We start from the raw sequence: 21617 nt of genomic DNA, 5'->3' as shown, positions 1-21617 counted from the left end.
ACCCCACTGTTTCTTTGTTCTTCCTTTTGCTACGAACATACCCATAAAAGCCTTTTTTGTTGCTTTTAACCTCTCTAGCAAGCCTGAGTTCATTCTGTGCTTTAGCTTTTCTGACTTTGTGTCTACACGTGCTGGCTATTTGTTTGAATTCCTCTTTGGTGGTTTCCCCCCTTTTCCATTTTTTGTACACATCCTTTTTTAATCTTAACTCATTTAAAAGTTCTTTAGATAGCCACCCTGGCTTCTTTAGGCACCTTCCATGTTTCCGTCTCATTGGTATTGCCTGAAGTTGTGCTTTTACTATCTCCCTCTTAACAAACTCCCAGCCATCATGAACTCCCTTTCCTTTTAGTATTACTGTCCATGGGATCTCACCCAGCACTTCCCTAAGTTTTATGAAGTCGGCTTTCTTAAAGTCGAGAAATTGAGTCCTAGTATGCTTGGCTGCTCCTTTCCGCTGTATAGTAAACTTCAGAAGAGCATGATCACTCGCGCCTAATGATCCTTCCACTTCTACCCCACTAACCAGGTCATCAACATTGGTTAGGACCAGATCTAAAATGGCTGTTCCTCTTGTAGCTTCTCCCACTTTCTGGACAATGAAGTTGTCTGCAAGGCCAGTGAGGAATCTGTTTGACCTTATGCTCTTGGCTGAGTTTGACATCCAACAAATATCCGGGTAATTGAAGTCCCCCATTACTACTATCTCCCTTCCTTTTGCATGCTTGGCCATCTGTTCCAGGAAGGCATCATCTATGTCCTCCGTTTGGCTTGGGGATCTATAGTAAACTCCCACAATGAGGTCACTGTTATTCTTCTCTCCCTTAATTTTGACCCAAATGCTCTCACTTTGGCTTTGAGGTTCTAAATCTTGGATCTCTTCACAGGTATACACATCCCTGACATATAACGCCACTCCTCCTCCTTTCTTGTCTGGTCTGTTTCTCTGAAATAGATTGTATCCCTCCATTATTACATTCCAATCATGGGACTTATCCCACCAGGTTTCAGTGATGCCTATTATGTCATATTTAGTTTGCTGTACCAAGAGCTCAAGCTCATCTTGTTTATTTCCCATACTTTGCGCATTAGTGTACAGACATTGAAGTCCATTAATCATTCCCCCGTGTCTCTTATTTAAGGATTTTTTCCTCCCACCACTAGGTCTGCGTGCTGTTTGCTCCATTCGGTCTATGACATTTGGATGATCATCTTCATCAATTGATAGACTCCTACCTTCAGGAGCACTGTCTCCCTCCCCCACATTAGTCAGTTTAAAGCCCTCCTGATGAGGTTTCTGAGATTTTTTGCAAAAACATTCCTACCAACCGTTGTGAGGTGCAGCCCATCACTTGCCAGAAGTCCATCTTCAAGAAACTGCATTCCGTGATCTAAGAATCCAAACCGTTCCTGTTTACACCATTTGCGAAGCCAGTTGTTCACTTCCACTATTTTTCCCTCTCTCCCTGGGCCACGTCGTTCAACTGGGAGGACAGATGAGATGACAATTTGTGCATTTAATTGCTTCAATTTCCTGCCCAGAGCCTCGTAATCTCTTTTGATCTTCTGGAGGCTATTGCTTGCAGTGTCATTGGTTCCCACATGAACCAAGAGGAAGGGGTATTTGTCAGTGGGTTTTATGATTCCTTGCAGTCGTTCAGTTACATCTTGGATCTTAGCCCCGGGGAGACAGCACACTTCCCGAGACATCTTGTCAGGCCCACAGATCACTGCTTCTGTTCCCCTCAGTAGGGAATCCCCTATCACCACTACACGCCTCCTCTTAGGTCTGGTCGGGGTTCTCCCGTGAGCTGTCCGTTCCAAGGTCGCCTGCACATTCCCTGAAGACTGCCTTTGCTGCTCGTCTTCATATACCTGATCGACTGTAATGAGGGAGAGATCCTCAAATGGAGTCTGCTCTTCGTCTTCCATGCTAGGGGAAAGGACCTCAAAGCGATTGCGTATTTCTAAACAATCAGAGCGAACCCTGGGCCTCCTACTTCTTTGAGTCACGTTTCTCCATATATCTCCATAAATTCAGGTTTATTTGGGGGAGGAGAACCCTCCCATCTATTCCTTACTTTATTAATATTACAAGTTTTAAATTGCTTCCTCATCCCAAATGGTCCTCCAAGTGGTAAAGAACAACAACAAAAATATGGAAATAGACAAACGCACCTTTAGAGATATGATCTGAAGGCAATAAATATTTATATTAAAATCTGTCACTTTCCTAAGCTTGTTCCTTTTTAAAATTTAGCTGTGGGTCCCTGCTACCGGCCTGTTTGTGTCTGTTGTGTGGGGGTGAGGAGGGAACATGGGGATCTTCCGCCTCTATGCAATTAACAGTGTAGTTCGCTGGCAAGTTGTGCTGTAGTTCAGGTCCTGCTCTGGAAGCAAATTGGCCATGCTGGTTGGTTTCTTGTGGCAAGGCCTCAGACTGGATTGGAGAGGGAACCTTTCCCCAGAGCATTTAATACATGCTTAGGAAGCCTCAGGCTCTTCAGATGTTGCTTAAGTCCAAGTCCCATCAAACCCATTTGGTGTGGTCAGAAATGATGGGCGTTATATTCCAGAAACAAAAAGAAGGCTAGAGATTCCCCATTGCTATTTAATGAAAACTGTTGCTATTTCTTTTCACTTTTATAGGTGAGGTGTCTCAAATCGATCATCTAGTATTCATGGTCCATGGCATTGGCCCTGTCTGTGACCTGCGATTCAGAAGCATCGTTGAATGTGGTGTGTGTTTAGACTGTGTGTGTGCAGGAGTTTCTTTTGCTGATATCTTATTGTGTCCTAATTTACTCGTGTCAGCATTTATATATTATTGATAAGTTACATTATTGTTGATTAATGCAGAAGTGGGGGACATAAACCATGGGGGTTCAATACATGCCTCCTGGTTTCTCTGTCTGGCCCTAGGGCTACCCAACCCCGTTCTGCCACCTCCCCAACCTGCTCCTCAGCAGCTGTGTTCCACACCATTCTGCAGTGTGTCCTTGAACTGATAATACCTATTGCTTGCTTGGATATGGGTATGGAGATGTTAGGATTAGAGTGCCCCATTTCCTGGCTCAATGGTTAATTAGCAGAGTCGCAGACCTCTTGCTGTAGCGTGCACTCCAATAAAAAACAGAAGAGTCATTAGTAATAATTTACTAAAAATAATTTACTAATGCATGAATCTTGTGGTTCTTTGTCAAAGCCTTGACAAGGTGCATCTTGAGCAAAAAAAGCAGTTCATATAAAATCCAACACTATACAAGAATACACTGAGAGTGAGAAAGAAATAATCCAGGCAGAGAGAGAGAGAATCGAAAGTAAAATGAAACTGCTTGCTGGGTAGCTGATGTTTGTTCCCAGTGACCTTGAAGTGAGATGTAGTCAAAACAATATCCAGCTTGCTTCTTCACAGAAATGAAAAGTGCCAACCAGCTAGAATTCCGTCCAGAATGTTCCAGCTTCAGCTTCTGCATGTACAAAGAATATGCTAGAAAAAACTTCTGTTTACTTTGATAAACTGGAAATAGTTTCTGTACTTGAGAAACACCATTAACCCTGATAGGAGATGTGTGTGTAGAAACTTTTATGTGGCAGGAATGTAGCCTACTGTTAAAAGGCAAGTGTTGCATTCACTTTCCTACACACCTTGTGCCATTCACCCCACCCATTTTTGCACCTCACCTTGGCATGTGGCCCCCTAGAAGAGGCGGGATGTCTAGAAGGGAATGAGTCTGTTATCCTGAAAAAGATTCCCCACCTTTGCCATAGGAGCATATAATCATGAGTCCGTAGGCTTTTATGGCACACCACTTATTAGATATCATGTGTCGAGGGTGCTTCCCAGCCGCAGAATGCATATGGCAGGTAGTTAGGTATTTATTGTCAAAGGTAACACTTCCAGTCCACAGCTCTGGATATCTATACACATCAATATAATGGCTAGGCAATTATTCCCCTGTCCATGTTGCAGCAACCCTCCACCAGTTTATGTACCTCCCTTTGATAGGCTATGTGCACTTAGCTTAGGACTGCGCCTGCATGGAAACTTTCTCAGTTTCCTCAAGGTTCTGGGAGACAGTGGTGCAGGAGAGGGCGGAGAAGCACCCAGCTCTTCTCTTGCCTCTTCCTCCTCTTCTGACTCATCCTGTTCTCTACCCTCCAGCTCTGAAGCTTCCTCTGCCTCTGATTCTTGCCTCCTGGTCAGTACAGGCCCCCACAAACCACTGCCCCCCCTCTCCTGAGTCAGACTCCAGCCCCCTGCCCGCATTGCATCAGTGGCTTGCCAGTCCCTGACATCATGTGGAAACAGCTTTCAATCACTCCAATGGATGCTGCATCAAAATATCCTTTTAAAACTGAATTAAAAATATATTTGGATGGAAGGGGAAATGAAAGGATGTACTGTTGTTTTCTTTCTGAAGGGAAGGGAATGTTTACTATATAGGTAGATTAGCCAGTGGTCTGTGAGGGGAAAACAGCATTATTTAGTTTTGTTGATGTAATTATTTTGTAAATAGAAAGCATGACAACCCCTTCAATCAGAAGGAAAGAATACAAGGATGGCTGGGGTGAATTGCTCCTGCAGCCTTTTCCCAGTGTGGCTTTCTAATGTTTAAATGGGTATCACTTCAAAGTCATATGAGATTTTAAAAGCAAAATCAGACTGAAACAATGTGAAACTTTAGCTCTGTCTAATTAATGACTTAGTTTTTGTTTTGTATTGTAGTGATTGTTTTACAAATCTACACTTCTTCATACAGTTTGTGAATTGGAAAGTTTTGATTAGATTAGCAAGACTTCAAAAGTGTAAAGAACTCTTGGGAAAATATATTTGAACACATATATTTGTAATGGGTATCAATTTGTGGAGTTAACATTAACCTCTTCTTTTCTTCCATTTTTAAAGTTGATGATTTTCGGACAGTGTCTCTGAAATTGTTGCAGTCACATTTTAGAAAGTCAGTAGAAGAGCTTAAAGTGCGCAGGGTCGAGTTCCTGCCAGTTCACTGGCATAGTACTCTGCATGGAGATGCAACCGGAGTGGATAGGTAGGTCTAAAATACTGAAGTACCAAAACACAGTTATTCTCCAAACTTCTAATCTGTTTCAGCAGGGCTAGCTTGTTGTTTGATCATTGATCACTGTCCCAGAGATGAGCTGCTGAGACAATAATGTGATAGAATGTTTTAACTGAAAACTGCTCAGATGTGCATTGCAGGTTGAGAATGAATTGCCACAAGCTGAATAGTCCTATAACCCCCACTATACTTGTCTCATTAAAATAAAAGAGATCATTGAATCGGGTTTAGTGGATGCTATTAAAAGTGATCATAAAGTAATTGTGTTAAGAGTTATGTGGCTTATCATAATGGAAACAAGCCAAAGGCAGCCTTGGACTTGCACTCTTTTTTGGTGCAGCGTCATTGGGGGAAGGTGCTCTCTGGCCAACCGGCTGGCTGGCTGGAGCGCAACTTCCTTCCCTACCTGCGCACAGGAAATGATCTAGGGAGTGTTTCCTGCCTGTAGCTGCGTGGGGGGAGGGGCTCAACAACTTTGGGCCATCTCCTCTCATTAAAATTGAGTCTCCCAAAATAGGGGGGGGGTGTCTTATACACCGGGGCGTCTAATAGAGTGAAAAGTACGGTACTATATAGTGCAGACTATATAAATGATAAGGCTTGTATCAAGCAGTATTGCTCAGCTGACTGTAAGGCTTATGTTAGTGGAACAGGGAGGGAAGCACTGCACCCCAAATCTGCTCTGGAGGTTGGAGGACCTTGACTGTAACTAATAGCTATTGGGGTCATCCTGTTTTTAGCTAAGCTCTTTAGTCATGTAATGAAAATGACTTGGCTATTAATCTATTGATTTTGTGTTCCCAGGAATATTAAAAAAATAACTTTGCCGACCATTGGACGTCTTCGTCATTTCACCAACGAGACTCTGCTTGACATACTGTTTTACAGTAGCCCCACCTACTGTCAAACGATTGTGGATAAAGTAGGACTGGAAATGAACCGTCTCTATGCACTTTTCAAGAGCAGAAACCCTGAATTTAAAGGAGGAATCTCTGTTGCTGGTCATAGTTTGGGTAATGCTACAACTTGAAAGTGATAAGCTTTTTCAACAAAAGGCTATTTTTAAAAATGCCACAGTTCTTGAGAGATGTTGTCCAATGTTTGGTTTTGTGACTGCTTGGGCACACCATTGCTGTAATCTGGTTTGCATGCACGAAACACCTCTAGGTCATCTGAAACTCTAAATATGTTTGAGAGAACAGATCAAGAGGTCAGCATATGTCTTTCTATTTAAGTTTGGACAAGATTAATGCTATCCTGAAACATATTGTTTTGCTTCTCCAGGTTCGTTAATATTATTTGATATCCTGTCCAACCAGAAAGATTGGACTTCCACGGTTAATTCTGTGGCTTCTGTCGCTGCCAATGGTATTGGGAAGGATGCGGCTGAATATGATCAGCAGGTATTTGTGCTAAAAAGCAATTGTCCATTAAGACTTGTGTGACTGTAGTGGCTCTTTTAACTGTTTAAACCATCTTCCAAACACTGGAAATATGCAGCCTAGTCAATTTGCTCTGTCTACATACTTTATGGGCTGCCTTTTGCATGTGGCAGCTTCCTGCAAAATAAAGATCCCTGGAAGATCGGGGTTTTGGGTAGGGTATCTGCTGCAGAAGTTACTCTGCACAGGGAAGCTGTCAAGAGTGATGCATAACAGGGACAAGCCTCTTATTCACTGCAATAATAACCTGAATAAGGCTATTGCTTAGTTACATTTCCCTGGATATACCTTTGACTTCCACATACTGTTAGGAATTGGGGTTTTTTTATCACAAATATTTTTCTTTCTTTCAAGATGACAGTAGAGTCTAATTCTGCTGGTTCTGTACATTCTCTTTCCAACGATGAGCATGATGTGGAGGACGATATTCCAACCTTGCAAAGAACCCTGGAAATGCTTAGCTTGTCTGAGTACATCAGCACATTTGAAACGGAGAAGATTGACACAGAATCTCTGGTATTTACATTAGCACGGGAAGGTAGCAAGTTAAAATGGACTGCTGACTAATTTTACAAAAGGTGGAAATGTGTAATCCAGGGGTGGGCAACCTTAACTTTATTTCATGTGGTCCTTTGCCTAATTTCATGTGGGTGGTAAGGATGTAGTGGCAGAAAGAGGGGGGGGGGAAGGGAGCACTCCACTTTTGGCTCTCCCTGGCCACCACCAGCATGTGGCAACCAATAAATTATCCCTGAGGGAATGCAGCCCTTGACAGAAGAAAGGTTCCCCATCCTGATGTAATGGTTTCAGCATAATACACCCAGATACGTAAAAATAAAAATACATTGTGTCAGGAGACGGGATCACACACCCACATCTATACATGCATTGCAAGAAAGAGTAGAGGGGTTTGCAACATAAACCTGTACCTTAGAAAAAATTACCAGTCTAAACTATAGGTCTGTAGAGATTTTTATTTTTATATAATACCTTCCATGTGTATAGCACTTTCAGGGATCATTTCTATAGTTTGTAACTATAGGAGAATGTGAGATTAGAAGCCTGCCGTACTTACAGTCTGGAATTAAGGTCAAGGGAGGGAAATGGAGGCATATCTAAATGAATGAACTATATGCTATTATTTAAATTACATATATTTAGGCTTAGTTATATGAGTGTATTTGGACATATCTTGCACTATTTACTTTGCCTGAAATAATTAGAATGTGTGGTTCCAGAATTTTGTTTGTTGGAGATTTCTCTTTTACGAAAATATGCAAATATAAACTGTGTTCTTAAAAAGTGAATAAGTAAACCTTGATATATTTATATATATTTACAAAACAGCTGATGTGTACGATTGATGATCTGAAGGAAATGGGAATACCTCTTGGGCCGCGAAAGAAGATAGCAAACTTTGTAAAAGACAGAGCGGCCAAACAGGTAGGGAATGATTGCTTTGCGAACCAGAACTATGGCAGTAATATTTCAGTGTAATACAGCTGCTCAAAGAATTACAAAATAGGCATGGTGAGAGTTGGATAAGAAAGGGTTGGTCAAAGTAGAATAATACGGACAGGCACGTTGTACTTCCCAGAAAGCTTAATACGTACATAATATGTACACAATGCAAAAGGAAATAGTAGTTGAAAGAGGCCTTATATTCTAAACAAAATGCTTGATTAACCTGGAGGTAGGCTGTATGAATTGTGTATTGATTTTTAATGATTTGTTGGGTCTCTGGACCGTAATAAAGATTGATGATGAGTAGTTGAAAGAAAAGAGTAACAAGAGTTGCAAAGTTTTATTTTACAAAACTATTAGAAAAGAATACAATGTAAGCTTGATATTGTAGCATCTCCAAAATACTCCACAATCAATACCTGATTCACACATTAAATACTTTCATTGAGAAGTAGACATACTTAATTAAAATTGGCTACAATTTAAATACTATGAATTTTAGTACTGGTTGCATCCAGCTGAATAACTACCATGTACCGTATTGGCCCGAATATAAGCCGTACTCCCCCCCCCCCCCCAATTTCAACAGTGAAAAGTTAAAGTGCGTCTTAGATTCACCACCTTACAAAAACTGGCTTTTACGATATCGCTGCTGAAACAGACATATGGTAAAATGGAACGGGTGTGAGTGCCTGCGGAATTTTAAGGGAGCGGCTTATATTTGGGTATTGCCTTTTTTTCTCTCTCCCCCCCCCATGAATTTTAAAGGTGAGGCTTATATTTGGGTGTGGCTTATATTCGGGCCAATACGGTAGTTCTTTAATGTGAAATGTTGAGGTGTGTTGAGTCAAGAGAGCCATGGATACAGGGCATGAGATCTACCCTTATGACTTGCTTCTCCTGAATTGTGTAGAGTAGCTTGAGCCATAGATTAGCTGATTTTTAAAAAAGCAGAATCTAGTGCAAATGAATCATATTATTTCAGTGCTTAAAGATCTTACTAGGCTGCTAGTTTGTTTCTGAATGCAGTCCAAAGTGTTTGTTGTGAACCATCAAGTGCTGTATTCTCTGAGTGCCAGAGGATCTGAAGAACGTTCTGCTCCTATGTGGCTCTGAAGGCAGGGCCTCCTGTGTTGCAGCACCCAGACTGTGATACACCCTCCGCATGGCTATTTGTTTTTGCTTCCTGTTAAGCACCATTTGAACACTGTGCCAAGCTTTTAGTGGGATTCGGCTGATATGGACCCAATTGACTTGTAATGTTATATAGACTTCTTGAGGTTTATTTCTTATTTTGCCTTGTATGCTGCCTCGGGCACTAAAGATGGAATGTAAATATTTTAAAATGAATGAATATTAAAAGGAGATTTGAGTGAGTTAGGACTTGGTTGAATACAATAATACAATACAATAATGAAACTAAATAGAACATAGCAGGGGGGTGGTTTCTTCCCCCCTCCTCTAAAGCTCCTCCAAAGATTTTGAAATCTTTGCATCAATAGGAACAGAGAAAAGCAGCATTGGAGAAAAAGGCAGCAGCTGAAGCCATGATGCGGAACCAGGAAGAAGCTGCGCAGGCAGCAAAGAAAGTGGTCAGTTTTGCTTCACCTTCAGAATCTGGTATGCTCCAGGATCCATCCAAGAAAAGACTTCCAGTTGGAGCTTCAGTTTCCTCTGCCAACATAGATTATGAATATTTTGAAGTGGGCACTGGTCAGGTAAGTTTTAGGCAAGTTAAAATAGTCCTCACTGATGGAACTGTCTTTTTTTGACACATACCCCATTCACAGAACTGGTGCTATGATGATGGGGTCATATGTTGTGGAAGCGGTGGGATCCTGGCCCAGAGAATGGAGTAAGGGCACACGATTCACTTCCGTTGTGGAAGTATACAAGTGCATACAGTTTGTATACCATCCATTCCTCAGAAACATTGTTTTTAATAAAATATGTTTTTGCTAGGCTTGTCTTGTTAGTATCAGATGAGACATTTATATCTGTCTTGTGGGATACACCTGTGGCTTTCAAGTGGGCTGACTGACATATGAAGGAGGTATTAATCATCTCTTTTTTAATTCTTTGTCTTCTAGGTGTCTGTGGTATATAGTGCACTTGACTTTGAGCCAGACAATTTCTTTGCTCTGGGTTCGCCAATTGGTGTATTTCTCACTGTAAGAGGAGTGGACAAAATTGATGAAAACTACAGGCTCCCCACTTGCAAGGGATTTTTCAACATCTATCATCCGGTTTGTGAGAAGCACAGGTTTTCAATCACTTTCAGCGAAAGGACTATAGACTGACTATCCATTTAACACCTAATTGGATCTTTTTAAAAGCTCAGGAAAACAATTTGTTAGGCTGAAACTGATTTTTAGCACACCTTCAGGTACTTCTGTACCAATGTATATTTAGTTAAGATAATTACTTAAGCCCCATAACATACAGTGGGCCTGCAAATCAGTGGAATAGCAGTGCAATACATATACATATCTGCTCAGTGGGGCTTACAGGCAAGTAGGTATAGGACTGTAGCTTTAAGTTTGTTGCATCTCTGCACTGGATTATGGTCACATTTTTTTATTGCATCATTAAATTTTATTTAAGCATTCATTTTAGAAATAGGTCTCCTGTGGAAAGAGCTTTTTAAGTCCCCTTCCTTAACTGGCTTTGGGGAAGGTCATGTGAGGCTCCCACAAGATTGATGTTTAGACTGATCACTGCTTTCGTTCTTGTTTCCAGCTCGATCCAGTGGCTTATAGGCTAGAACCTATGATTATTCCTGACTTGGACGTAAAACCAGTTCTTGTTCCACACCACAAAGGCAGAAAAAGGCTTCATCTTGGTAAATAAAGTGTATTCATATATTTTCTAATATAGGGATCTAGTCAGAAGGCTGGATCCAGAACTGGCTCACTACTTCACAGGTAATTTTGAGAAGGTGGGCAGGACCACTCACCTGTCCATAACCTGATGTCAGGTGATTCAGTGTTCATGCTGTGTCTGCAAAAGAAGAATATTGAGGGTAGTGAAAATGCTGCCGTTTATGGTCAGAGAGCTGGCAGCATTTTTCTTATATCTAGTCATACTTCTGTGTGACCACTAAGACTGAAGAGAAGCACCTGCTTGCTTTTTGACAGTAAAAGGTGGTGGCAGAGACAGCACAGGAACCAGCAGAGGCATCAGCTCCAACTTTTGAGATGCTTGGATCAGATAACAGATCTCCACACCTGCTGTCATATGATGTCAGGTGACTATGGTTTGCCCCAAATGGCCCCACAGGCTAATTAGACTCATGGGCTGGAGGTTTCCCCCCATTGTTGTAGATTATAATACACAAACAGAAGAAGGTTCATTCTCAGAAATAAAATTTTGCATAATTTCGCTGACCATTCTGAAAGAGCAGATGTGTCATAAGGCTTTCCCCATTCACAATTTTCCCTCTCAATTTACCATTTCCCTCTACATTGGGCCTTGCGGAAGAAAAATATTTTGGGGTCTTCACATCTCTTAATATAGTGAGTAAGGAGACATGGTGATCATATTCTATTATGTCTCTTTTTGAATGCTTTTGCAATTCTGTGCATGTGGTGGCAGCTGTATACAGTGGTACCTCAGGTTACGTACTTAATTCGTACCAGAGGTCCATTCTTAACCTGAAACTGTTCTTAACCTGAAGCACCACTTTAGCTAATGGGGCCTCCTACTGCTGCTGCACCAACGGAGCACGATTTCTGTTCTCATCCTGAAGCAAAGTTCTTAACCCGAGGTACTATTTCTGGGTTAGTGGAGTCTGTAACCTGAAGCGTCTGTAACATGAAGCGTATGTAACCTGAGGTACCACTGTAATCCCTATTGTTTGTAGTGATATATTCCTCTTAATTTCTACACATGGAAAAGTTTCAGCTGTAAAATAGTATCTACTACTATAGCTGAATTGTGATAACATGGGATGCTTGAGGATATTGTCCTTGCATTTTTTATGCATTTCATTTTTTTGGTATCGGCTGCCAAAGTACTAGTTGTCTCAAGTTCCTGTTAGAACTTCAGCACCGCTACAACCCAAATCTGTCCTGAAGGTGGCAGAATAGCTCATTTCATAGAAGGTATATTCAGTTTTTCCTCCTAAATGCGCTCTAAATAAGTTGGTGCCTGTGGAATAATTCTTGTCTTACAATTCATCATTTCTGTGGCATTTCTAATTATTGGAGAATGGTTCTCGTTTCAGAATTGAAGGACTCTCTTTCTCGAATGGGATCAGACCTGAAACAGGGTTTCATCAGCTCGTTGAAAAGTGCTTGGCAAACCCTGAATGACTTTGCACGCGCTCATACATCTTCCATTCAGCTCCAAGCAGAACTGGAGAAGGTAGCTCATCAGATTAAACAGGAAGAAGAAAAAGATGAGACAGACGGTTAGTTGTTGCATGGCTATTATATTTTCAGTAGTTACTGAAAATGTTAAGTGACTGGGACGTGCCCCAGTTTTATTACCTTTGTATTAGGAAGTTAAGCTTGATGCCTTTAGGCTTGATTTAGATTCTTACGCATCATTCTGAATATCTAACCCTGTAGCCTCTGGATAACTCCCCCAACATATAATCTTTAAATTTATTTTTACTTTGAGCACTTTGTCTGAATGAGAGTTTTGTCAATAACATTTTTCACTTTGTGTCTTTTGAACTTTCGTTGGCCAAATTGAAAGCATCCCCTTGCTAGCTGTACAAGCTTCATGCGCAGACCACATAAAAATGGGGTATATCTCTTGAAATGAATTGCCTTTGTAATACTGTCTCCAGATGATACTCTTCTGAGTGACCAGCCGTTTGCCAGCTTCATCCCATCTGTGATTAATATGGCTTACCACTGTTTTCCTTGCTTTTGTCAAAGCCGCAAAAGCTTTTTGGTAACATCAGAATTTGTGCCAGAATGGAATTAATCTATTAATATTGACAAGTATTGAAGGCCTTGATGGGTCCCAGAAACCTGATGGGAATTTTGGCTTTTTTCTTTGATTAACCGTCCCTACTGTTCCTTGCCGCAAAGTGTTTTTGACCCTCTCCTCAGTTTTTAAGTGTAGTTTGTAAAATAGTATGAAGGCCTGCAGTTTGAGAAACACAACCACAGAAGTCCCCTTTGGTAACTGAAACAAGCCACAGAATTTAATTTGTATTTGGGAAACTTTTTGCTTTGGCTTTTATGGCAGGATATTCTGACTGTTACTTTATTTGAGCTAATATGATGAAACACCACACAAATATTAGGCTGTTGTTCTGTTATTAAATACTCTGAAAGTTTGACCTCCCGTAACTTATGCTTCTGTCTTTTACTATTAGGAACGCATAGGAGCTGTCTTGTAGTGACATACCATTGGGCCATCTTGCTGAGCAAGACCAGTGGTCAGGGATGATGGGATGCAGTTCTCTAGGGACTCAGTCAGGAGACTCTGCCGGCCCTACCTGGAGATACCGGGGGGTTGAACCTGACCTGCTTCTAAGGCAGATGCTCTACTGAGCTACAGCCCTTCCCACATTGTGTAGATAATAGGAGGAACCCACAGCTGTAACAACCCAGACAATATTCCAGCAAGCTTAAAATGGATAAAGTGTAATAGGGACAGCAGAAAGGCAGAACCAGGAACTCATCAAAGATTCAATTTACCATGTACTTTTCATGCTCTGTTTCCTTCTGCTGCCACAGAAAAGATCGTTGAAAGCCCAGATCTTTCAAAAGATGAAGACTTGGCTGTAAAAGTTGGTTTGCTAAATGGAGGACGACGTATTGATTATGTGCTGCAAGAAAAACCCATAGAAAGTTTCAACGAGTATTTGTTTGCTCTACAGAGTCACTTGTGCTACTGGTAATAATATTTTCTTCTAATATGACACACAGCTTCATGTTCTTTCCTGCATTTATTTTAGCAGTTTCTTTGCTAGCCTTTTTGGGACTTATATGCAGGAGCAGTGCAGGAGTGGGTGGTGAGAAGCAACCACCCTGCTGCTTACCTGGGCAGGGTGGGGGTGCGGTCGGGGCCATGTGGTTGCACCACTGAACATGCCAGATTGGCATGGTCACTGTTGCTGGTGCAACCACACGTCCCTGATCTTGCTCCCACCCTGCCTCAGCCCTCTCTAGGTAAGCAACAGTGATGCTGATGTTGGGAGGGCAGCTACTTGTATTTTTGTTCCGACTGTTACACCTTCCACACTGAGGATCAGAACATTACAGCAAATATACAACACAGTTTGCTGCGTGTGAATACCCACACATTGGTTGCATCTTATTTTGTTCATAAGATCAGTTTTTGCACCAGATAAAAGAGTTTTTCACTGTAATGTTTTTAGCCTGGCTTGAGTTTCTCAGGGCTAGAAAATACTAAAGTACAACAGAGTCTTTTGGTCTGTGGCACAGGGCATAACATGGATAGATCTGTTATTGTCCCAATGTGGTCTCATTGGTAAACCTACAAGAGATCCCTCTCCTTGTACCAGTGCAGTATTCGCAGTCACAAAAGGTTAATGTGAAATGCCACATACTGCAGTCCAGACAAAGCACATAATTTGCACTCTCCAGTGGAATGCTGCCCTTTGCAGGAACACCACAGGATCAGAGCTGCCTACAGCAGTGGGGTTTGGTGGAGAAAATAAGGACTTGGTATTACTACTACTACTACTACTACTACTACTACTACTACTACTACTGTGATTGTGCTAATATTTAACTGAAAGTCTTGTGTGCATGAGAAGTATGTCTGATATGTACCAGTAAAAGGTGCTTTTCTGGAGACAAACAAATTATTTGTTTTTAATGGTGTGTGTGTGTGTCCAAAATATAAAGATAGTGATGGGGGTGTTTTTAAGTATGGGTTTACGTTTCTTGAGAAACAGTGAATGAGGATACTTCCTATTGAGCAGTTAGTCATTTAAAATAACCATCCAAACAGTATTTTAAAGTTTGCTCCGGAATTTTAATTGACTAGCTGGTGCAATAAAACGTATTATCCTGCTTGTTCTGCATCTGTGCGGGTTTGCTGTGGGACTAATGCTGGAATATGCTGGAATCTGTTTTGTTTGGTGTATGCTAAAAACATAGCTGTATATTGTTCTCCGTAAGGTGGCACTCTTGGGCTTTTTTTAATTAAAAAAATATCTATTGATCAATAAATTATAACATTAGTAGGCTTCTTAAAAGTAGTTTGGTAGGAAGGGGGCAAATGATTACTTGCATATAGAACTCCACTTGTTATCCAGGTATTTGTGCAATATTTACTCTTGTTCCCTGTGATTTGCAGCATATGGTTGAGCACATGCAAGGATTAATGTAGCAGATCTTTACTTTTCCTGCCCATCCCAACCTTTCCCCCCCTTTTTTGTATGGTGTCTTATTAGGCATCAACTCTCTAAGTTTTTTTCTTCGGAGCACAGTACCTAGACAATTTTATAAATAAGTGTAAAAGCAATAAATTAGTGAGACTTCTGTGGAGAGATAATCTAGCATTAAATGCATTGCTTGAAAGATCGCTGCTAACTCTCTTTGGAGATGTTCTTAGCAACTTCTAAAAATGATATAAATCTTGAATTTTGTAATACAACTGCTCAGTACAGTAATTTGGGTTGTGTAGAACAGGTAGAACGATTTGAATCAATTCTATTTAGGCTATGTCAACTTCCCCACCGCCTCCCCTTTTCCTTTCTGATAAGCAGCAGCAACTCGGCTCCCAGGTCAAATGAGTGAGTGCATTTTGTTCAGTGGGGATTACTCCCAGACAAGTAAGGTATAGGACTGAGGCCTAAGTGTGGGAATATAGGAACATGCCGAGCAGACAGCTTGGGTTTTTTTTTCTTTCCAGTTTTCTCATTTATGCCTCACTGTGCCTTGGCCCAGCCCCACCCTCAAAAACAAAACACAAACGAATGCCCCATGACCGCTAGGTAGGATGGCCAGGTGCAAAAGAGGGTAGGGCATCTGGACCTTTAATAAGGAATGGAGAAAAGGACATTTCTGCAGGTATAGCCTACATGGCCCTCTGGTAGATGGAAGCAAGTTTTGATAGTTACCAGGCAGACTAGAGCAATTTATTTTTATCAGGAAAAAAATTAAAATACCTATACTTGGCAGTTAGACTGTAAATATTAATATGTAGACACATATTACCTAAAACATTTTTAATCTACATTTTTAAAAAAGGAAAAGTTTATTTTTAAAAAATCCATTTTTATCCATCTTGGTGTACAGTAATTTATGATAGGGCATGTGGATGATCGTGCACCGTAGAAGGAGGGTGAAGTAAATTATCTTTGATTTATTTATATTAATGCAGGGTTTTTTTTACATTTTGCGGAGAGCAATGTTGAAATGCGCACTGTGCAGATGAAATATGGGTTAGCAATAATGTTCATTGACAGAGACTGGCCAGAAATAAGATGCAGTGCTGTCTGTAAGACTTCATGCACACTGGAATTAATAATAATAATAATAATAATAATAATAATAATAATAATAATAATAAATTTCTTCCTAGAAGGGAACTTAAAATGGGCTACATTAATACATTCAATAAAACAACACAACGGTACTTTGATGTACTGTGATTTTAATGATAGTATTAATAACCAGAAAGTAGAATTAAAATAAATCCATGAAAGCTCATCTGAGGCTGGAAAAGATCTGCTTCACCCACAGAGCTCAATGAGTGTGCTAAAGGAATCTATATTTTTATTGCACTTGTGACAGTACGGTGTTAGGATGGATGATGTCATGGAATGTAAAGTAACATGCAGGTTGTTGAGGAAACCAGGCTGCCAGCAACAGATTGCTTGTGAGGTATGGGAGGAATGGTGTTGAGAACCAATAAAAGGAACAAATGAAAACATCACAGTGGCAAACTTTCAGTCAGCAAGATTACATATTTAGGTATTTGTGTCTGCTGCACTTGGGGGGGAAAAATGCTGAATAGCAAAAGGTTTCAAGCAGGCAATTATTTGGCAATCAGCAAGTATTTTTATTTGCAGGGAATCAGAAGACACGGCTTTGCTTCTCCTGAAAGAAATATATAGAACTATGAATGTTTGTCCTGAACAGCCGCAACATTGATGTATGGATACCCATCATTCAGAATTTGTAAGTAATCCTCAATATAAATGCAGCACAGGTTGTCCCTACTTGAGATTACAGCCCCTCCTTTTGTAAAACAGGGAAGTGATAAGAGCTCCTATTGATGTGAGAATGTTAAATGGCTGAAATTTAGAGACTTTGTTCCCTTGTGTGCAGGTGACAATATCTTAGGTGGTCTCTTTATATGTAGCATTTGCAATGAAAAGTGCACCTGGAGTAGACTTCTTTGTCCCATCCAGTTGCATAAGGCCATTTCCCTTATCCCAGCCTTCCATGTGACTTCAGTAGGCAGGATACTAGAAGGCATTTTCTTCCTTTCCCCATGATTGTGGCTTGGAATATGAAGCAGTTGGACTACTACTTACCCTGCAAATCCACAATGTGCTTTGGATATTTGAGAGAGTGGTGAAAAGAAAAAGTGGGAATGCTCCAAGCTTCTAGTTTCCTGTGCTGCTTTGCAATATTGAAATCAGAACTTCTGCATCTTTTTGTGACTGGATGCATAAGCTGCTCTGAAGCAACACCTAAAGCCCTTGTCAAAGGAATTTCAAGCTTATGACAGCTCTGGTATCTGTTTAGCATTGCATTGTTAAAAATATGACAGTGTGACCCCCCCCCCCAAGCAACTATGAGAGCATAAGCAAATCAAAGGGATCTGTTTAAAAGATGGAAGTCACTGTATTGCAGTGGGCAAAAGTAATTTTGTGGTGCTCATATTTTAGTGACTTGCAAGTTCATACTAGCCAGGAATGAGATTAACTTCTGTTATTTGTGCCAGCATCTGTGCTAGCAAGGAGCTAGATAACGTCTCTCTTTTGAAATTAGTTCTTCACGGCTTCAGGTTAGAGAGGGAGGGAGGGAAACGCAACAGAAAATAAATCCTAAATGTATACATACCCTTGCAGAATTAAATTCTGAAACATTGAACTTAGTTTTAATTATTATTCAATGGGTTATCAAGTATTTCAGCTCATTTAACTCATCTTGTTATATTCAGTTGACAGTAGTATTGTTTAGCAAGGGAAATGTCTCAGTTTGTGTGCATTTGTGTGTAGATTTAAATGATTTGAACTGTGCTTGGTGTTTGTTTTATACTTTGTAATTGGGTGGCTATGTTAGGTTCCCTAAACACACTATGGAACCAGGGTATCAAATATTAAGCATCATTTGTTTAATATCTTAATATTTTCTTTTAACTGCACTTGTTGCAGCTCTGGTAAACAAATAAAACATAGCTCTAGAAATTATTCCCAGGACTCAGTGAAATATACTCAGTTTGGCTCATACCATGCTGCTTCATGACATATTCATGCTTTGCTTGCTAAGTGTAACTACATCTAAAATATGCAGATAAATGTTTCTGATCTTATGCATAACTTAAATGTAAACTCATCCAATGTACACAAATAATAACTTTTTGGAGGGGTTGGCAGATCCTGTGCTATCTCCTTGTGAGAGAGCTCATAGGTAAAAATATAAATGCCATCAGGTTGGGGGGGGCAGAGAGAGAGGCTTTCCAGCTGTCTACAATTATTGGGCTGCTTCAAAAAGGACAGCACACTCTTCTTTTAAAGTTTATTTACTGGCTGTGCAATAAGAGTGCCTTTTGACAGTGTTTTTTTCCCTTATTGCTATACTGCATCAGGATGCAACATACCCAGTTCACCAGATGGGCACAGTGTCTGTACAGGATTCTCAAAGGTTCCCTATAGGCCCTACGTTCTACAAGTAGTGCAGTTGGCCATTTGAAGCACAGGGCAGCCTGAGCCTCTCCCCATTTGCCCATACAGCCTTCCCTCTTGCCTCAATACATGTTAATTTGATAGTCGTAGCCCTTTATATAAGCTGTGAAACTAACCAAGTTTGCCATAGCTTACAACTTCTTCTTTTCTTTTTACTTTTCCTTCCAGCCTTTCTAATCTTTCTGCTGGCCTGCCAACAACCTTTTGAAGAGGCAACACCAATTCCCTTGTCACAGATGACAGAAGTGGTTTCAATCTACAGCCCTCAGATTCCATACCATCATTTTTTTATTTTGGTTTTCTTTCTTTTTTTATTAACTGGGGTGGAGGAAAAGAAAATGAAGCCTACTGTTCAGAGTACACATACCTTTTTTTTTTAAACCAGCCTTGAATCATTTGTGGAAGAGTTGCCAAACATAAAGGACCCTTCAAGAAATGTGTGGCATGCAAATTAATCTTCATAATCTGATTTATCAGACTTGTATTTTCTATAAGGGCTGTGGTTTGTTTTTTTTCTAAAAAAATATTATTGGTAAACAGCAATAACAACCTTTTTGTTTAATAAAAAGACCATTTGTCCCACTTCTGCAAGAACTGTGAAGTTCAAACTACTTTAGTACAAATCTACACCCATCCATTTGTATTTGTTGAAATAAAGCAATTCCTTGCACCTGGTAAGCCTACCACTAAGATTTTATAATGAAATATCTTCTGAGCCTCTGAGGGAGAGTGTTTTCAAATGCTTGCGACATGAACTTCAACTCTGTATCATAGAGAGCAGCTACAAACTGCTTGATCTTGCTGTATGTTTTTTTTCTTTCTTTTTTGCAGAGGGAGAGTAGAAAAGGATAAGCCAAATAAAATTTTAGTTTGACAGTAGTGACCAGCCTGGGATGCAGAAGTCTCCATACAACTTGGTAGACTGGATTTGCAGAAATCAAATACATTTATGGCTCTGCAACAGAAGAGGAGTGTTTTGATTATTAGATTTAGAGGGAGTTTTGGTATGCCAAGAGCAGTCCCCGTGTTGCTTAGTGGAGTATGAGAAGGGTAGAGAAGTTCCTTAAACACTGGACTTCTATCACTTTTTTCCTGCTCCTTCTGATTCCCCCTCTGTATACTTTCAATTTTTTCATTAAAAATAAAATTGTGATAGCTTCTATTTGCTGGTCTTCTACATAGTGGCTTGTCATGGATGAGTAGCCTTTTTGGGGAAAAAGTGGTTGTTGTTTTTTTGGGTGGTAATGTCCACATTATTTTTGATATTTGCTTTGTTGCAGCATTGTGTCTTGAAGAGGGAGGTAATAGACCAGGTGGTGCTGTAGTTGGATCAGCTTCTGCCCTGCTGTAAAGTCTATGCAGTTTAAAACCTTCATATTCTTAGGTTGAGAGAACTTTTCATTGCAGTATATTAACCTGTAGCTATTTTATATCTCTTTATAAATATAATATTGTGGCTAATACTAAAAGATACTGTGATACCAGCAAGCTTCTATGCTTGCCTGCCCCCCCCCCCCCCCGCCGGTAATCCTCACTTTATCTCAGAAAGCAACAGGATGTTTTCTGTCTTGGTTTTTCCTCTCTTTCTAAATATTCGGTGCTCCATTCATCACAATGAAATTTCCCTTCAGTCATTTGTTAAACCAGAACAAATTTCTGTCAGAGGAATGCGGGATGAAGCAACAGCTTGTCAGAGAGCATAACAAGTGGGAAAGCCCTTTAATAAATCCTGGATTAAAGTTGTCTCTGAACAGGTTTCAGAACTGTACATTTGGTATTCAGAATGTGTTTTCAGTCCTCCTCGATAAAATACCAAAGAACAAAAGAAATGCAAAGGTTTTCAATAATCGACAACAGTATTGAGAGTGTGGCGTGTACTGAAGTGAAATGTGTAAAGGTAGACCAAATAAATGTAATGTTAGCAAATATGAAAAATAAAAAGGTGTTTATTGAAACTTTTTATTTTAAGGAAAAAAACCTTAGTAATTTTCTTTGCTTTTCACTTGCTCAATATTGTTTAGTGCTCTGGCAGGGAATGGCTTCTGAGTTGGTGGCACAGAATATACATTGTGTTTCAACTTGAAAATTTTAAATTCATTAAGAAATTCTATTTTTTTTAGCAAACATTCTTTGTGTCATCTGAATTGATGGATAAATATTTTTCCCCCTGTTTAAGATATTTATCTGGGTGTTGATGTGGTTATCAAAAACAGTCTGAATATTGCCTATTAAACTTGACATTTGTTGATAGGAACATTACACCTGTCCTCTGCGCAAACCTTTTATTCCTGTTGGCTCTATTCAACAGCTGAATTCTGTCACATTCTACAAATATTTGAGGTTCCAGTGATATGAGCACTAAAATGCCAAGTTCTTGTGATGGGATAAGGATAGAACTTTGTACAAAGGAGACATAATGCTGGATTTCCATGCAAACAATATGGAATAAAACATAAGTTGTTTTAAACTGTGTTTAAATTTGTGTTTTTTAAGTATCTAACCAACCCTGGGGCTTCAGCGTAAAGGGTACGCAATAAATAATAATAGCAATAATAGCCCCAGTCCCACAATAGCAATTTGGGGGAACCTTCCTCTTCCACGAGAGCAGGGATGTCCCAACAGGTCAATCATGATCTATCGGTCTATCGCGGGGCGTCCCTGGTTGATCACGTGACCCCCCCTCCCAAAGAAGCTCAACAACTTTGGTCAATCCAATCCAACGGGTAGATCACTGCCAGTTTTTTTTTATAGTGGGAGTAGATCGCAGTCTCTTGGGAG

General features: G+C 40.3%; 1 protein-coding gene across 1 annotated transcript in view; it reads left to right on the top strand.

Moving 5' to 3' along the window:
- SEC23IP (SEC23 interacting protein) overlaps positions 1-21306 on the top strand; it is a 31825-nt gene extending 10519 nt beyond the window's left edge. Inside the window, exons 7-19 of the mRNA XM_053389034.1 lie at positions 2650-2739; positions 4910-5051; positions 5886-6094; positions 6366-6484; positions 6878-7039; positions 7871-7966; positions 9490-9705; positions 10078-10233; positions 10727-10829; positions 12213-12398; positions 13684-13843; positions 16995-17103; positions 19008-21306. Of these exons, the coding sequence (XP_053245009.1) occupies positions 2650-2739; positions 4910-5051; positions 5886-6094; positions 6366-6484; positions 6878-7039; positions 7871-7966; positions 9490-9705; positions 10078-10233; positions 10727-10829; positions 12213-12398; positions 13684-13843; positions 16995-17076 (1721 nt within the window). The 3' untranslated portion in view covers positions 17077-17103; positions 19008-21306. The remainder of the gene's footprint in view (positions 1-2649; positions 2740-4909; positions 5052-5885; positions 6095-6365; positions 6485-6877; positions 7040-7870; positions 7967-9489; positions 9706-10077; positions 10234-10726; positions 10830-12212; positions 12399-13683; positions 13844-16994; positions 17104-19007) is intronic.
- The last annotated feature ends 311 nt before the right edge of the window (positions 21307-21617 follow it).

The sequence above is a fragment of the Podarcis raffonei genome, chromosome 5 (assembly GCF_027172205.1).
Source record: "Podarcis raffonei isolate rPodRaf1 chromosome 5, rPodRaf1.pri, whole genome shotgun sequence".
NCBI lineage: Eukaryota > Metazoa > Chordata > Lepidosauria > Squamata > Lacertidae > Podarcis > Podarcis raffonei.
This window is presented reverse-complemented; position numbering and strand designations above follow the sequence as displayed.